This window comes from Silurus aristotelis (genome assembly GCF_946808225.1).
Source record: "Silurus aristotelis genome assembly, chromosome: 6".
Classification (NCBI taxonomy): Eukaryota; Metazoa; Chordata; class Actinopteri; order Siluriformes; family Siluridae; genus Silurus; species Silurus aristotelis.
In genome coordinates this window covers 25,296,050-25,312,236 of record NC_139579.1, presented here as the reverse complement: position 1 = coordinate 25,312,236, position 16,187 = coordinate 25,296,050, and the positions used below count along the sequence as shown (strand labels likewise).

General features: G+C 38.6%; 2 protein-coding genes across 3 annotated transcripts; one reads left to right on the top strand and one right to left on the bottom strand.

Moving 5' to 3' along the window:
• Positions 1–116: 116 nt before the first annotated feature.
• psen1 (presenilin 1) lies at positions 117–10,629 on the bottom strand. Of its 2 annotated transcripts, none has more exons than XM_083543971.1 (11): positions 10,441–10,629; positions 8,625–8,710; positions 7,606–7,877; positions 6,968–7,109; positions 6,752–6,819; positions 6,447–6,667; positions 4,983–5,081; positions 4,797–4,883; positions 4,430–4,597; positions 3,048–3,166; positions 117–1,367 (listed from the first exon to the last, which is right to left on the bottom strand). In XM_083543971.1, exons 2-11 carry the CDS (start codon positions 8,658–8,660, stop codon positions 1,212–1,214), a joined length of 1,368 nt encoding a protein of 455 aa, XP_083400097.1. In that variant the 5' UTR covers positions 8,661–8,710; positions 10,441–10,629; the 3' UTR covers positions 117–1,211. The 2 variants fall into 2 exon arrangements, with proteins under 2 accessions (XP_083400097.1, XP_083400098.1); XM_083543972.1 differs by having other exon boundaries at positions 10,337–10,443.
• A 1,898-nt stretch (positions 10,630–12,527) lies between these two features.
• On the top strand, positions 12,528–15,939 carry adi1 (acireductone dioxygenase 1). The gene is made up of 4 exons (XM_083543995.1): positions 12,528–12,776; positions 13,804–13,923; positions 14,394–14,573; positions 14,678–15,939. Exons 1-4 carry the CDS (start codon positions 12,651–12,653, stop codon positions 14,825–14,827), a joined length of 576 nt encoding a protein of 191 aa, XP_083400121.1. The 5' UTR covers positions 12,528–12,650; the 3' UTR covers positions 14,828–15,939.
• The last annotated feature ends 248 nt before the right edge of the window (positions 15,940–16,187 follow it).

The following is a 16,187-nucleotide window of genomic DNA, read 5'->3' as shown; positions in this document are numbered from 1 at the left end:
GACCTAATGATGGTGACTTTAAAGTACTGGATAAGAGCATCTGCCAAATGCCATACATCTAAATGTAAATGTAGCTACTTACCTACATTACAGATTGCAACAAAGAGGGAAAAAAGTTCTCAAAGAGCTTCTCCTTTATTCAAGAATCTTATAGTTGGTTATGAACCAATTACAAAAACAATCAATATACTTTTTTTGTTTTGTTTTTTTGTAGGAAAACAATGAGAAGTTAAAAAAAAGTTGAGAGGTAATTCTATTAACATAGACAATCAACAAAACAGATGAAAACAATAGAAATTACTACCACTTTCCTCAAACTTTGGTGAAACTTCTGTTTAGGACCATATAATACATTCCAAAGAGATGCACTCCGACCATGAGAGCGAAACAGTAGCCTCTACGTTTCTATTCCTAACAAACTGCAGCAATAAGTCAATATACCTTACACTAAAGAACATGGTTGGACTGTGCCAGTGTTCAATTCCAAACCATAATCCTAGACACACTACAGGGACTTAGGGGGAAAGAGGTGGTATTACAATAGGGGCTGTTGGGGGGTGTACAGTACCAACCACTTAGTCAAACTCACATACAAGGTAATGAAAATAATGCTTTGTAGAAATAAATGGAAAAGTGAATGTATCAAGCTTCGGATCCATGTATGGTTCCATTTAATGCAGTAGAGTTAATCAACCCAGAAATAAGCCATGCAGGGTTCCTCCCACCCCATCCAGTTATTATAAAACATTCGTTCCAGTAGTTAAATATGACTTCTTGGTGATTAACAAATATTTGCTAATTGTCTCCTTTTCAAAAATTTCTCCCATGAAAAGAAAAAACCTGCTACACAATTACCATAAATGCAAGTGTCAATCTAATGGGTCATCAGAGAGGTGCAGCATTTTTTTTTTTTTTTTAAAGAACAATGAGCAAATAAACCAAAAAAGAAAAACAACAAAAAATTCAAAAAAAAAAAAATTCAAAAAAAAAATTCAAAAAAAAAAAAAAAAAAAAAAAAAAATCACACGAGAGGAATGACTTACTCAAGGTCCCACTCAAACAAAAAAAAAAAACCTTAATACAGTCACAGAGTCATCACAGAGAAAATGGGGCAATGGCAGAGCCACCGAGTTCCCCCCGTTCCTGTTTAAGGTTCAGGTCCTCTGTGGTACGACCAGCGCGTGAAGCAAGATGCTGGATAGCCCTTTTTGCTATATGTAGAACTGGTGCACAGCTAACTGGTCCATAAATGGGCGCACCAGGTTATCTGTAGCAAAATAGAAAATCAGTCCGAAAGTAATTGAGATGGGAAGAGCTGGGAGAGCTTTCTTAAAGATGGCCAAGAGCAAGAGGGTTAGGCACAGGCCCTGAAACATAGAAAGAGTAACACAAATCATTGTGAATGTAAAAAAAGGGAAACAATATATACACACTAGAGAAATGACATTTCATTTAATTCATTCTTATTTTAATGCGTTTTTAACTAATTGCCGTTTAAAGAGATAAAGTGGTTATAATTAACATTTACAGCATTTGCGAGACTTCCTTATCCAGAGCGACCTGCAACTGAGCAGGTGAGGGTCAAGAGCCTTGGTTAAAGGGACCAGCAGTGGCAGCTTGATGGCGCTGGAAATTTAACTCATGACCTACCGATCAGAAGTCCAACACCTTAACCACTGAGCTAGCCTTTAACTCGACTCAACAGCTATAATCGAGGTGGTGGTAGCTCAGTGGTTAAGGCATTGGATAATGGATCGGAAGGTCACAGGTTCAAATTCCACAACCACCGAGCTGCCACTGTTGGGCCCTTGAGCAAGACCCTTAACTCTCCCATTCTCAGTTATAAGTCGCTCTGGATAAGGGCGTCTGCCAAATGCCGTAAATGTAAATAATCATGGTATTTGTATAAATCACACATTACATGTATTTGAATAATAAAGCAAATTCTTTTGTTTTTGCTCTACATTGAAGGAAATAAATAATCAGCTTTTCAGAAAGTTTCATTTCAGAGTTTCAGCTTTCATTTCCTGATTTATTTAAACCTAGAGGTATTAAATGGCACCTTTTTTAAATGGCACACATCCCTTTCTTAAAAGATCAAAAAATGTTCAACATGTAAAATTGAGTATTTATGCAATGCTCTGATGGTATACTCTAGTCCAAACCCCAGGATTCACTTTAGGACTCTGTTCCAATAATTTTGCTGACTCGTGTGATCTGCCACCAAAGGTGCATTCTTAAAATTTAAATGTAAACACCAGGAAATGAAAGCTGAAAATCTGATCTGTCAAATGTTTGATTTATTTAGTGTACCGTATTAATGACAAAATGGCCTCGACATTCCAATACTTGGGATTGGATGCATGCTGCATATGTGCACACATGCTTTCATTTTCAAAAGGCCTGGTCTTTTCTTCTGGTTTGATTCATTTGTTTGACATTACTCATCTATATGCCTTTCTGTAAATTCTATTCATCTTTACTGGTAAAGCTGGACCTGTGACAACTTATGATTCAAACTGCTCCAGGGATAAATAAATCGGTAAGACTTCCTTCCTAACTGATGTCAAGTCTTTATGTCAGCTTTGCTACATTGGACTCCTGCTTGATTATTTCATTCTGTGCAAGCAACACATCTGGATGCTGTATAGTCTATAAATATTTTCAGTTCCAGTTATAATGACACAATATCCTTATTTATTTACAAGTCTGATTAGTGCCTTCAATTTGGATGCATTGAATGTATTCGTCTCCTTGTCAGTATCATCATGAATTTGGTGCTGATTCAGGACACTGGAAAAAATACCAGTCCTCTCGCATGCCAGTACGCACACGCACGGATGCACACCTGAGTAGCCAATTCACCTATTGGCATATATTTGGGAGCTGGGAGAAAACTTAAGCACCTGGAAAAAACCTGTGAGAACATGTTCAACTCCTCTTACCAAAGTTCAGGAGTAAATCAGACCCTTGAGCTACAATGTGGCAACACTCTCAGCATCACAATATTAATAAACATAGTACAGATGTTTATGTGGAATACTTACAATAAGAATGGCTACAAAGCAGGCTAAGGTTGTGTTCCAGTCACCGCTGGCTGTAGCTGAAGCCTTTCCTACCAACATACTATAAAAGATGAAGTCACCAAGGCCCAGCTTCACTCCCCCTGGAAGAACAAATTCAAACATCTTAAAGCGCTCTCCATTCAAGCAATTCATAATCATAAATCTCAAACGTAATAAAACCTAAAAAAAAAAAAAAATCTGATTTCTATATGGATTTTATATTTAATAAAACACTTTATAAATGAGAAGATAAAGTATAGGTAAAAAATGTGTTAGAGAAGCGTTATAATAAAGATGTGCATTTATATTCGATGCACTAAAGCATTTCTATATGAATAAGAGCCAATCCGTGCAGCTGCTTCCAAGTTTAGGGGGTATTTATAGTTTACAAAAACATTACTACTACTACTACTACTTATTTTGGCTGCTCCCATTAGGGGTCGCCACAGGCTTCACCACATCCATGAACCTCCTTTGCACATGACCAAACTATCTCAATCGGACCTCTCTCACTTTGTCTCCAAATTGTCCTCCATGTCCCTCTAATAAACACATTTCTAATCCTGTCCATCCTCTTCACTCCCTATAAAAATCTCAGCATCTTCAGCTCTGCTACCTTCAGCTCCACCTCCTGTCTTTTAGTCAATTCCACTGTCTCTAAAGCATACAACATCGCAGGTCTCACCACAGTCCTTTAAACTTTTCCTTTCACTCTTGCAGATATCCTTCTGTCACAAATCACTCCTGTTATCACTCTACTTCACCCACTTCGCCCTGCCTGCACTCTTTTCTTCACTTCTCTAACACACTCTCCATTACTTTGCACTGCTGAACCCAGGTACATGAAATCCTCACCTTCTCTACCTTTTCTCCTTGCAACTGCACCACTCCACTGCCCTCCCTCTCATTCACACACATGTACTCCGTCTTACTCCTACTGACTTTCATTCCCCTTCTCTTCAGCACATACCTCCACCTCTCCAGGCTCTTCTTAACCTGCTCACTACACTTATAACAAATCACAATATCATCCGCAAACATCATAGTTCATGGAGAATTCTGTCTGTCTGACCTTGTCTGTCAACCTGTCTATCACCACTGCAAACAGGAAAGGGTTTAGAGCCGATCCTTGATGCAGTCCAACCTTCACCTTGAACCAGTCTGTCGTTCCTACTGTACACTTCACTGCTGTCACACTGTCCTCATGCATGTCCTGCACCACCGTCACATACTTCTCTGACACACCTGACTACCTCATACAGTACCACAACTCCTCTCTCGGCACCCTGTCATACGCTTTTTTGATTGTAGACAGTTATGTTATACTGGAGGAGTGGCAATCACGTGGTTCTACTGATACTCACTCTCCTCGTCGTCATCTGCAGGTGGTGGCCGTGCTGATGGCATCTGCTGGATCTGCCGTCTCGAATCGTCTGTGGACTGCAGAGGTCCGAGACGATGCTCTTGTTGGCCAACCCAATCTGGCGTGAAACCCCCATCATCCTCTGGCTGAGCCACTGGAGCCGTTGCAACTACAGGATACATTAAGAGGCCTTAAAGTGAGGTCAAAAGTTAGAGCAAGGAAAAATAGATCAAATATGATTTGCCAACAATGCATACTAATTAATTTCACAGTTTTTGTTACTGATGTAACAGACACAGATACATTGCAGTAGCTGAAATAAGTTGTGACCCTTCTTGGCCACTGTAGCAGGCAACTAGGAGACTTACCGTGGCTCTCTTGTTTAGGGGCAGCTTCTGAAGAGTTATTCCTCGGCTCCCCGTTATCTGCCATGCCAACCAGCCACACCATAGTTGCTAGCAAACACAAAAGAATGTTATTATTGAAACTGAGCACAACCTTATTAATAGAAAGCAACAAAAGGAGTTGTTTTTTTTTCTCATTTAACATCTTACAAGAGTAGATGAGCCCTGGAAACATCGGTTCATTCCTTTCTTGAGCTGTTTCAACCAGGATCCGAAGAGGTCCTTTAGGGCACAGTACAGCCAACAGATCTGTTAAAGAAATAGGTGGAAAAACCTCAATAAGTCAAATTAGCCTCTTCAGGAAAAAGGTCATATCCCTGCATTTGCTAGTTCTTAAACCGGTTTACTGCAAAAAAACCCCAAAACCAAACAAAAGAAAAAGCAACTTTTAAATGCTTTCAATGTAAAACCTATACTTTTACAAAGTGCCTATAATTGCTCAGATTTCTGCAGGAGTTAGCAAACTACCAAGATGTCATCAAAAGTGATAATATAGTGGAACACTTTTCTCCTTATATAACCTATATGGACAAACTTATTGGGACACCAGACAAAGTTGGAAGCCCACACCTGTTTCAGCATGACACACTTTGTGCACAAAGCCAGATCCATGAAGATATGGTTTACATGGTTTGAAGTGGAAGATCTTGAGGGGCCTGCTATAGAGCTCTGACCTCAACCCCATTAAACACCTTTGCAATGAACTGAAATGCTGACTGCACATCAGGTCTCCTCACCCTAATCTTCCTAGAAGAGTGGAGGTTAATATACCAGCAAATGGAGACTAAATGTTAGATGGGCTGCTCAAAAATAACAAACAAATCTTATGCCATAAAGTGAATATGCTGTCAATAATGATGATAAACTTACAACATAAATGTGTATGAATGTGTAAACTAAATGGGTTTCTACAGAGCTTATCCTTCATTCATGTAAATCAGTTGTGGAGTGAATAAAACATGCAAAGATCTTTGGCACTGGTATTAAATCATGCTCGAGTGCGCTAAACCCTGACTTGGGTCATGCACAGGTGCTCGAGTGGGTTGATTTTCGATGCACCCGTGTACCTTCTCAACTGCCTTAATGAACTGAACGAAAGAAGAGAATGTGCCAGGGTTTGATTCTAACAGACTGAACAGTGTATAAGTGAAATCACCCTAAAAACACAAAATCAGCCGTAAGCCTAAACAACACAATGCATTTATGCATTATGTTTTGAGATAAAGAAGTCCTCACTATGTGAACGGCAAAGCAAAGTTCATTTGAAAGTGCAAATTCTATTTTTGTCCTACTGAAAACAATCCTAAAATAACTGTCTTTATCTAGGCTTTCTAAAGATAACATTGTTTGAAAACATCTAGACTGTAATTTCTCACTCGAGAGGAATGTTCTAGCAATAAATTTCACTCTATCACTCTAGAAAAATAAACTCTTAGATGCGCACTCAATACTATGCTTCTTAGTTTGCCCTGTTTGGACCTTCCTTGAATTATATCCTGTCTTATCTTACACTGCAGGAGAGAGAGAGGTGAATGCAAACTCTCTAAAAAAAGTAAAAAAAAACTGGGAAAATGCATGTTTCATGAGTGAGCTCGGTAATAAGACCAGACTAACCATAGATGGAAATGACGGCCAGGATGAGCCATGCGGTCCACTCAGGTAGGTACTTGATGAACACCAGGGACATGAGGGCACTAATCATGATGAGGTAGGCCTGCTGCAATCGCAGCGGACCCTTCCAGTGGACACAGATCATTCCAACCACCCCAAAGTTCCAAATGATTACTGCCAGGGTGAAGGAATCCATGGCCACGTTGTACGTCTTAAACACCTCCCTGCATTGTGGACACAAACCCGTAAGTCTTAGCAGTACATCACATCTACTCGAGAAACTCAGAATTGTGAGAAACATGACTTACAGCAGGTAGACAAAGGAGAAAAAGAAGAGTAGGAGCAGGGAGGAGAAGAACAGCCAGGCGTGGATCACCTGTAAGAATAACAATGTGCCATTAGGGTGCTGCTAACAGAAAAACAAGCCATGTGCGAAAAAATAATAAAAAAAAAGGTTTCAAAAATAGAACAGTGTCATAATCTAAAAAAACCAAAAACAAATATTGATTTATTTGATGCTATACCTTATAGCAGCGGTACTTGTAGAGCAGTACCAGTACCAGCGTCATCACCACAATCACACTGATCATGATGGTAGCATTGAGGATGGAATTGACAGCACGCTGACCCACAGTGTCGGTGTCTTCGCGGAAGGGAGTGTAAATGCTGCATGAGCAAAACAAATAATTTCTTAGTTGCAATTTCTTTGCAATCATGGACTGCTAGATACCAGAGCTGACTAATTAGAAGCCTGAACACACAGGACAAGCTAAATTTTTTTTGTCTGGGATATTAGTTTGTTTGTTTGTTATGCCCTATTAGTAAATGTGGGTGTTCTAGAATAGTTGAAGTTTCGATAGGACGAACCTGATTCGACAACCAATCTCACATGGGGGTGCTCATGTCTGATTTCACATAAAACTACCAGTTTTCTCCCAATACGTTAACATACAGCCTATTATGATGATGCTGTGAATTAAAATGTAAAAAGAAAGAAGCTTTAAAAAAATATTTCTAACATGCATGAATAAATCCAACCAATCCAAATCTCTCTCTCTCTCTCTATTTATTTCAAGCTTTTTATTTGATCATTATATTAATGCACTTGACAGTGGTGTGAAAAACTTGTTCAGAATCTCTAAACTTTGTCATTAACACTCACAGCTGCTGTCCGTCCTTCTGCGTATAGAAGCTGACTGACTTGATGGTTGCCACGACGACCACCATGCACAGTGTGACCGGGACGAAGAGCATGATGACGTGCTTGGCGCCATACTTCAGAGTTAGCTCCTCGTCCTCCTCCTCCTCGTTGTCTGTGACCACTTGTGCGGCGCGAGAGGAAGGAGGCTGGCCATTGAGCTCCACATCTCTCCGCAGCCGGGCTCCAGATCTGCCAGTGTCTGTCTGTTGGTTGGCCTCTGCTCCATCATGTGACTGCACACAAACGTGAGACGATCCAAATGAACTTACGCACCATATCAGCCGCGATAGCAAAAAAGCGATGGTCGAGCAACATGCAGAATGATTATCAGTACACTGGTCATATGATGAGATATATAACAATACACATCAATCAAAGTGACTGAAATCAAAGACTGAATTATATTTCTGCAAATAATGGTGGAGGTTTTTTTGTTCAATCTGCTTTGATCTAAGCTTTAAATACAACTACATATGCTGTAAATAAGGTATATGATGACACTAGGCCACAAAGGTTAACAGCTGATTATCTATGACGGTTGATCTTATCGCTGACTCTTTCTATTTACGTCTCGCACATGGTAATCAACTATATTTCTCTCAGTGATCAGTCACCAAACACAGAAAACCTAATGCTTTAAAGCCTTTCGGAAATATAAGTCTAGGAGAAAGCTGTAAATCTCTGCTCCAGAGGACACTTATACGGAGAATTAAAGAGAAAAAAAGAACAAGTCCAGGCAGGAAAGCCTCCAGCTACAAAAGGAAATATGATATGTAATTGCAGCTGTTCTATACTTTTATAATCTGTGCCACACCTGTGTGTGATGCTGGCACCGATCACTGAAGGGTTGGGCCAAGCAGTAAAACACTAACCTCACAGAGACGACTGTCATTTCACGGTGCAGCGATGGGCAAAGCAAAACTGAGGCATAATCAACAAGCACTGCACTCAAATAATAGTCATGAAACTTCAGGACTTACCACATTACTGACTAAATCTTGTGCATTGTCAGCCATTGGTGCTGGGAAATTAGTCAAGCCTCATAGAAAGAGCTGAGTGGGTGTACCTAGAACATGCAAGAAATTCAACATTTAAAAAAAAGAATGGTACAAAAACAAAAAACTAAGTGTATACACCTGACCATAAGATTCCTATTTGCTTTCTGAAAATCCCATTCTGCATTTAATCCCGGAATGATGTTATAATAAAGTCCACTCTTCTGGGAAGATGCTCCACTAGATTTTAGTGTGTTTTTGGAGATCTATTTTTAGTTAATAAAAAAACGAGTACAGTGTGAATTTTGGGGGAAAAACCATGTAGGTCAGGTGTCTGTATGTATGTGTATATACAGGTTTTAAAAAGGACACTATTTTGTTTATTCATTTACAGCTCAAGGGTTGATTTCAGATGTTATTAAACACAGGGAATCAAATTCCATGTCTGTTATCACCAATTACAAAATCTGTTGTCAACAAGTTAACAAGGCAAAATGGCCCAGCATGTCATATTACAAACCACAAAAAAAAGAAAAAAAAAAAAGGCAAAGCCCTCTGTCTCACAATCTCTCATATAGTGGAAAACTTTACACCTTACAAAGCACTTAAACCACAGACTTCCTTTTTCAGGAATAATCTAATAATGTGAGTCATGATTCCTTTATCGTTTTGATCAGCTTTTTATCTGCATCGTTTCTGAGATATTTTTACAGAAACAACAGTGTATTGACAGACAGATAGCTCATTCGATCAATATTTATATAAGTAGATACAAACTTCTGGTTAGATAGCTCTGTACTTGTACAGTTGCAGATAATATAATTACAGCATGTTTTATTTATAAAGACATTTAAACACAATCAATAAAAAAAACAGGGAGCAAATTCCTCTCTTAAACTACTGATTTAATGACTAGAGTTAAAGCAACACCATTAAACTACACACACACACACACACACACACACACACACACACACACACACTACTGTATAAACCCACTAGGCTTGCACTTGCACTACCCATCAAACTACCCCCATCAAACCACTCACATTAAACAAACATCAAACTACTCACATTAAACTACTGATGCTACAACAAAACACAAACCTGGCAACATGCAACTACTAAAGATTAAAGTGTGAATGAAAAACTAAAACAATAAATAAATAAAAACGGCTCACACACACACACACACACACACACACACACACACACACACACACACACCATTAACCAGCTACACTTACTCACTAGATTACCGTTTAACCAATGTTCTAAAAAAAAACATGACAATACACACACACAGACAGAGACGACACACACACACACACACACACACACACACAAAGAGAGAGAGAGAGAGAGAGAGATAAAGATAGAGAGAGAGAGAGAGAGAGAGAGAGAGAGATAAAGATAGAGAGAGACAAGAAACACACACACACACACACACACACACACACACAGAGAGATAACACACACACTATTCTCTCTATTAAACACACAGAGAGAGAACACACACACACACACACACACACACAAACACACAAACACACACACACACACACACACACGGTTATCCGCCTAACGAGTTAATGACTGGTGTCAGTGAAACCAGTGATCTTAGCCAACTAGCTAAACCGGCCAACTGCTAACAGTTTAATTACAGATTTCGGTTCATTATGAAACTTTAAACCCACACAAGCTTCTGTTTCTCTGTCCCTTTGTCCCTTTGTCCCTCTGTCCCTCCCTCTATCTCCCAAATAAACCACATTAATGGATTAAACGGTGCTATTCTACACACCTCAAATGCGTCCGAGCCAACAAACCGCAACCGATTCGACCGTATATCAAATAAGCACTCATATGTCAGAAAGTGCACTACAAAGGGAGCAACATCCGCCGTATAAAGTGCATTGTTGTGTGGAGTTAAGAGCTGTTTGAGACGCAGCCTGGGAAAAAAAAAACCGGAAACGGCTCCGAAAACTCTGCGCTTCCGCAAAGCTTCACGTCCGGCTAAGAGAGGTCACGTGTCATAAAGCAGCTATTTATTTGTTTATTATTCTTATTATTTTTTTATTTATTTCGAGATTTTCGGTTTAGCTTTAATAAAACTACGCCAAAATAAAAGCACTAAATTGAAACAAGCCCACCAATCTGTACAGATTATATAATACCATATGCAGGTTATGACATCAGACATATGGATTTAAAGAATCCCAAAATAATTCATCTTTTCTATAACAAAGACTTTATCAATATTTTATCAATAGCGATAACACATTTCTAAAAATATCTTAAAAGGCTGTCACTCATTCTGTGGTGGACAGTAGGGAAAGTCACTACTCAGAAGATCACATTACATCGCATCAGGTTTTGATCTTCACTCAGGTCACTGGAGTTCAGCTGTAGATATTCTTTGTGGGGTTTCCTCAAGATTCTCTAGTTTGCTCCTCGCTCAGTACTTGGTTAAGAACCTTTGCCAGCATTTACAGCCTTAAGTCTTTTTGGGTATGATGCAACAAGCTTTGGACACCTGGATTGAAACATTTTCTACCATTCTTCATGGCAAATCCTCTCGAGCTGCGTCAGGTTGAATAGGTTGCGTCGGTGGGCAGCCACTTTTAGATCTCTCCAGAGACGTTCAAATGGTTACTGTCATGGCTCTGGCTGGGCCACTTTAGGACATTCTCAGGTGTCCCTAAACCACACCAGTGTTGTCCTGGTTGTGTGCTTAGGGTTGTTGTCATGTAGAAAGGTCAACCTTCAGCCCAGTCTGAGCTCCTGAGTGCTGTGGAACAGGTTTTTAGTAAAGATATTTCTGTACTTTGCTCCATGAGCATTTCCTCAACCCTGACCCGTTTCTCAGTATATATTAGGGGTATACATTTGTTCCTACCAAACTGCTTTTATTTTCCCCCCACACACTCTTATATGTACATTTCTGTATTACTCAATGGGATATATTTAATTAATTTCATTTATCCCTATTTAATCAACTACTCAATTTAATCAATATAATAAACAAGTGTATCACATTAATTAGATTTATTCTATTAGATTTTTATATATTAGTTTTTTTGGTTTAAACCAAACATTTTATTTAAAATTGTTTTTAAAATTTTGTAAAATGTTGATGTTCACAAATGGATTTCCACCTTTTGCCCACTGTTCTCCGGACGGACTCTGGACTCACAACAACCCTGGCCTCGATAAAGCATGAAGGAATTCATCTGGACTTGACTCAATGAATAAATAAATGTAATGCATACATGCGAAATAGTGTATTGTTTGGCCCATGCATTCACACTGTGCAATCCATGCACAAATATATCCAGTTCACTTCTTTTGTATTTGTTAAATACAAATATACATTTTAATTGTATAAATCAGTCCATATAAGTCTGTATACAAAATGATTATCCAGTAGTGACAGTAAGAAAAAAACTCCATAGACCATTAAGAAAAACGCTTAACGTGTCTTAATGCGATGACAGTGTTTCTAAAAGACCAAAACAAAGTGAACACATTAATAGGAATGTACAGTAAATTCTAGACCCATGTACTTTTCTGTACACAGTATTGCTTTATTTATAGGCCACGTTAAGTGTCCTGAGAGGAACCAGACTCTGAACCCATCCTAATCTGGGTGACACTGGAAGTCCATTTATTATAGTTTCATTATATATAGGTTATTTACACATATATAATCTAATTACTTATCAGATCTATTAAAACTGTGCATGATAAAACCGCTATATTAAAACACTTAAATAGCACAGAAACAGAGTCTAAACAGACACAGTAAATGGTGAAACGACTCCTAGTGGAAATCCTGCTGAACTGCGTTTTGCTACTCGATATGCAGTTACTATACGAGTTCATACCAAACAGCTTTTATTTTGAAACGTGTTATACACGTGATTGTGTTTCACGAGTGCTTAAACTTCTACAAGAGGATCGGTTCGTATTTTTTCCTCAGGTTCAGGCCCTGATTCAGTAAAGGTTCTCATCATGGCCGTCCTGGAGGCTTGGTACATGGACGAGTCCACTGAAGACCAGAGACTCCCTCATAAACTACAACCCAATCAAGCAGTGAGTGTGCAGGAGCTGCAGGAGATCGGGGTCTGCTACTGGAAAGTGCGTCCAACTCTTATTTACTGACTTCCTAACAGAGAGTTTACTGACATGTTCAAATGCAAATGGATCTGTTTTGGGATCAGGGTTTAGTGCTGATTTCGGGGGAAAGTTTGTAGATGGCACCAGGTGACGACATCATCATCTGCATATCAATAAGTGTAACATGATAGAGTTAATGTAACAAGGGAAATATTCATACAGAACTTAGATTGAGAGACATTTCTGTCAGCAGTTGGCTGGTGCAAGAATTTAACGTGAATTAATAAATAATAAATAATAATAAAAATGATTCGTACACCCCCCCCCCCAAAAAAAAAAAAAAAAACAAAAAAAAAAACAACAACAAAAAATAATCACAGGCAATTTAGCATTCAGAGTATTTTCTGTTTAAGAAAATTACAGGTATTAATAATATTGCTTATAATTTGTGGTATTGATAAGAAAAGATAAAACCAAATAAACAAACAAAAGAAGAGTTTTTGGTCAAAAAAAATTAAAAGAATAAGAAAAAATGAACCGTTTGTTGTTCTGAATGGGTTCTTTTTTCTAACAATTAGCTGTTTACAAGGTCAGAGATTCAAATTACTCAGGAAAATAAATCTTAATACCTTTTCCTACAAGCTGGAACTATGCCAAGTGTCCAAACATTTCCCTATGAACAGCCAAAAATCTCATTTGAATAAGAGGCCATGGTCCGAAAGGACATGTTTCATCATAACAACAATATTCTCCTCAAATTAAAGTTGCCATTGTTCCATAATTAAAAATGTAATAATATTTATGAATAAATAAGTAGATAGAAAGAGAGAGAGAGAAAGAACATTTATAATAGAGGAGTTCAATGCTCCCCTCATCTCTGGACTAGTTCAGTTTATTATAATAATGCATGCAAATTTTCTATTTCTAGGGCAGAGCTGTAATTCTAATGATTAAACTGATTATTAGACTGAATTAAGACACTTATAGTACTGAAAAAAAAGAAACTTACGAAGCACACACCTCTTTCTTTTCACATTTTTGTTCACAGTTAAATGCTGACATCTACGAAAACGACCCCGCGTTGCAAAAGATCCGAGGCGAAAAAGGTTACTCTTACATGGACATCATCGACGTTCATCCGGATAAACTGCCGAACTACGAGGAGAAAGTAGGTCAATGCAAAACCATCGACAGCCATGAGAATGACATTGTTCTCTGATCTCAGATGTTGAGCTGTTTTATGAGTTGCTCCGTAGCGCCTGGTTCCATAACATCAAATGACTGTATAAGACTGTAGAAAGGACATTACTCATAATCTTACACTCCAGTGCTCATGTTAGTTCTCACTCTCCGGTGTTTGTATTGTTTAAAGACTATAATCACACTCTATCACACAAATGAGGATGGGTTCCCCTTTTGAGTCTGGTTCCTCTCAAGGTTTCTTCCTCATAACATCTAAGGGAGTTTTTCCTTGACACAATCACCATGGCTGCTCATCAGGGATAAACACACATCATTCACCTTAACTGATAAATTCTGTAAAGCTGCTTTGAGACAATGTCCATTGTGAAAAGCGCTATGGAAATAAACTTGACTTGACATTGTGTGTGTTTTATGTAACATCCTCCTGTTTCCCAGTTAAAAATGTTCTACGAGGAACACCTGCACCTCGACGATGAGATCCGGTACATCCTGGATGGAAGGGCATACTTTGACGTCAGGGACAAGAACGACCGCTGGATTCGTATCGCTATGACGAAGGGAGATATGATCACGCTTCCAGCAGGCATTTATCACCGATTCACCATGGACGAGACGGTGAGCCATTTCTACTGGAGCACATAATGTTTCATTCTGAATTCAATCCTTCTTAGAAAGTCAAGATAGTCTTAAAATTACTGTTTTTATTGTTATATTTTCAGAACTACACTAAAGCCATGAGGCTGTTTGTAGGAGAGCCGGTTTGGAAGGCGTACAACCGCCCAGCTGATCACTTCGAAATTCGCAAACAGTATGTGGATTCGCTGAACGCTATAAATTGCTTTACCGGTCTGATTGCACAAGGTTTGTGAAAAAAACAATACATGAGCAATGTTTAAAGTGTGTACCAAGAAAATCCCAAAATAACACAATTCATATGCCTCGATCATCAGCCGCTGTCTGTAGCTCGTGTCCTTGGATTCACATTACACCAGCCCTCTAGTGGGGAATAAAGACATGACAGGTGGGGTGCAATAAACAACAGGATTTATATATATATTCATTTTTCTCTATTAAAAATAGTTATACACTTAAGGCAACCACAAACAATTCTGCCATTAATGCAAGTACATTAAAACATCAGTTAGGTTACCTAACACAACTACACTTTAATTTTCTCCAATTTTGAACTTGATGCTATTTGATGTGATTTATCAAGTAAATATAAATAAATCAATAGATAGATGAATAGAATGCATCAAATAGACCCTGTAATCTGTGATTTCAGTGATCAGGACCAAAAATCCTGATCGGCGCACCCCTGGTAATTTTTTAATACATGTAGAGGACAGGATGTTTATATGAGGGGGTATTCAGGTTGAACAGGGACTTTAAATTTTATAGGTATATAAATGCAACTACACGCAGTAGTAAGTGACTAGTGTCCAGAGACCGTTAATCAAGATAACAGACAACAGTGTTAGTGCACACATGGAACAGCGTGTGGAGTTTTATGTGAACAAAGGCGTAAAACCTGCAGACATCAAGCACAGTACGGTGATGAGATGCTCAGCCGCAGTGAGACAGTGAATTGGTATAAACGTTTCAAAAATGGCCGTCAGTGACGATCCCAGTCGTGGTGATTCAGTGATGACGAAGTGAAGCAGGCCGTCCTATAATGGTTCAACTTGCAAATCTTTCTATGCCAAATCTTTCCAGGCATTAGTTCAACACTGGAATAAATGTATAAATGTAGCAGGGGAGTTCGTCGTAAAATAAATACAGTCTCCACTCAATTTTATAAACTCAAAAGTCCTGGTTTGGCTTGAACGCCCTAAATTTTTTTTTTATTAAAGTTGATTTTAGCCCAAAGTTTATCAAACTGTCATAATAAGGGTTAGCCTTAGAATTGTATGTGAATTTACCGCACACCTGCTCATGTAGGTTTCAGATCATAATACTGTAAATAAATTTCCAAAGCTTTCTCCGTGTATTGTGTTGTTTTGGTGTAGGTTTGTTAGCGACACTGTATAGTTTCACACATGGGTCCTTTCTCTGGTTAAAGTTTGGAAACACCTCATATTTAATCATTATATATTCCTTTTGCTTATATACAACAAATTGGGTAGAAAAAAACAATAAATTGGACAGTGAATGACTGGCAGAAAGTCATTTTTTCCAAATTTCACATTTCTGTCTCTAACAGAAGGACTTATGTAAGATAGAGGACAG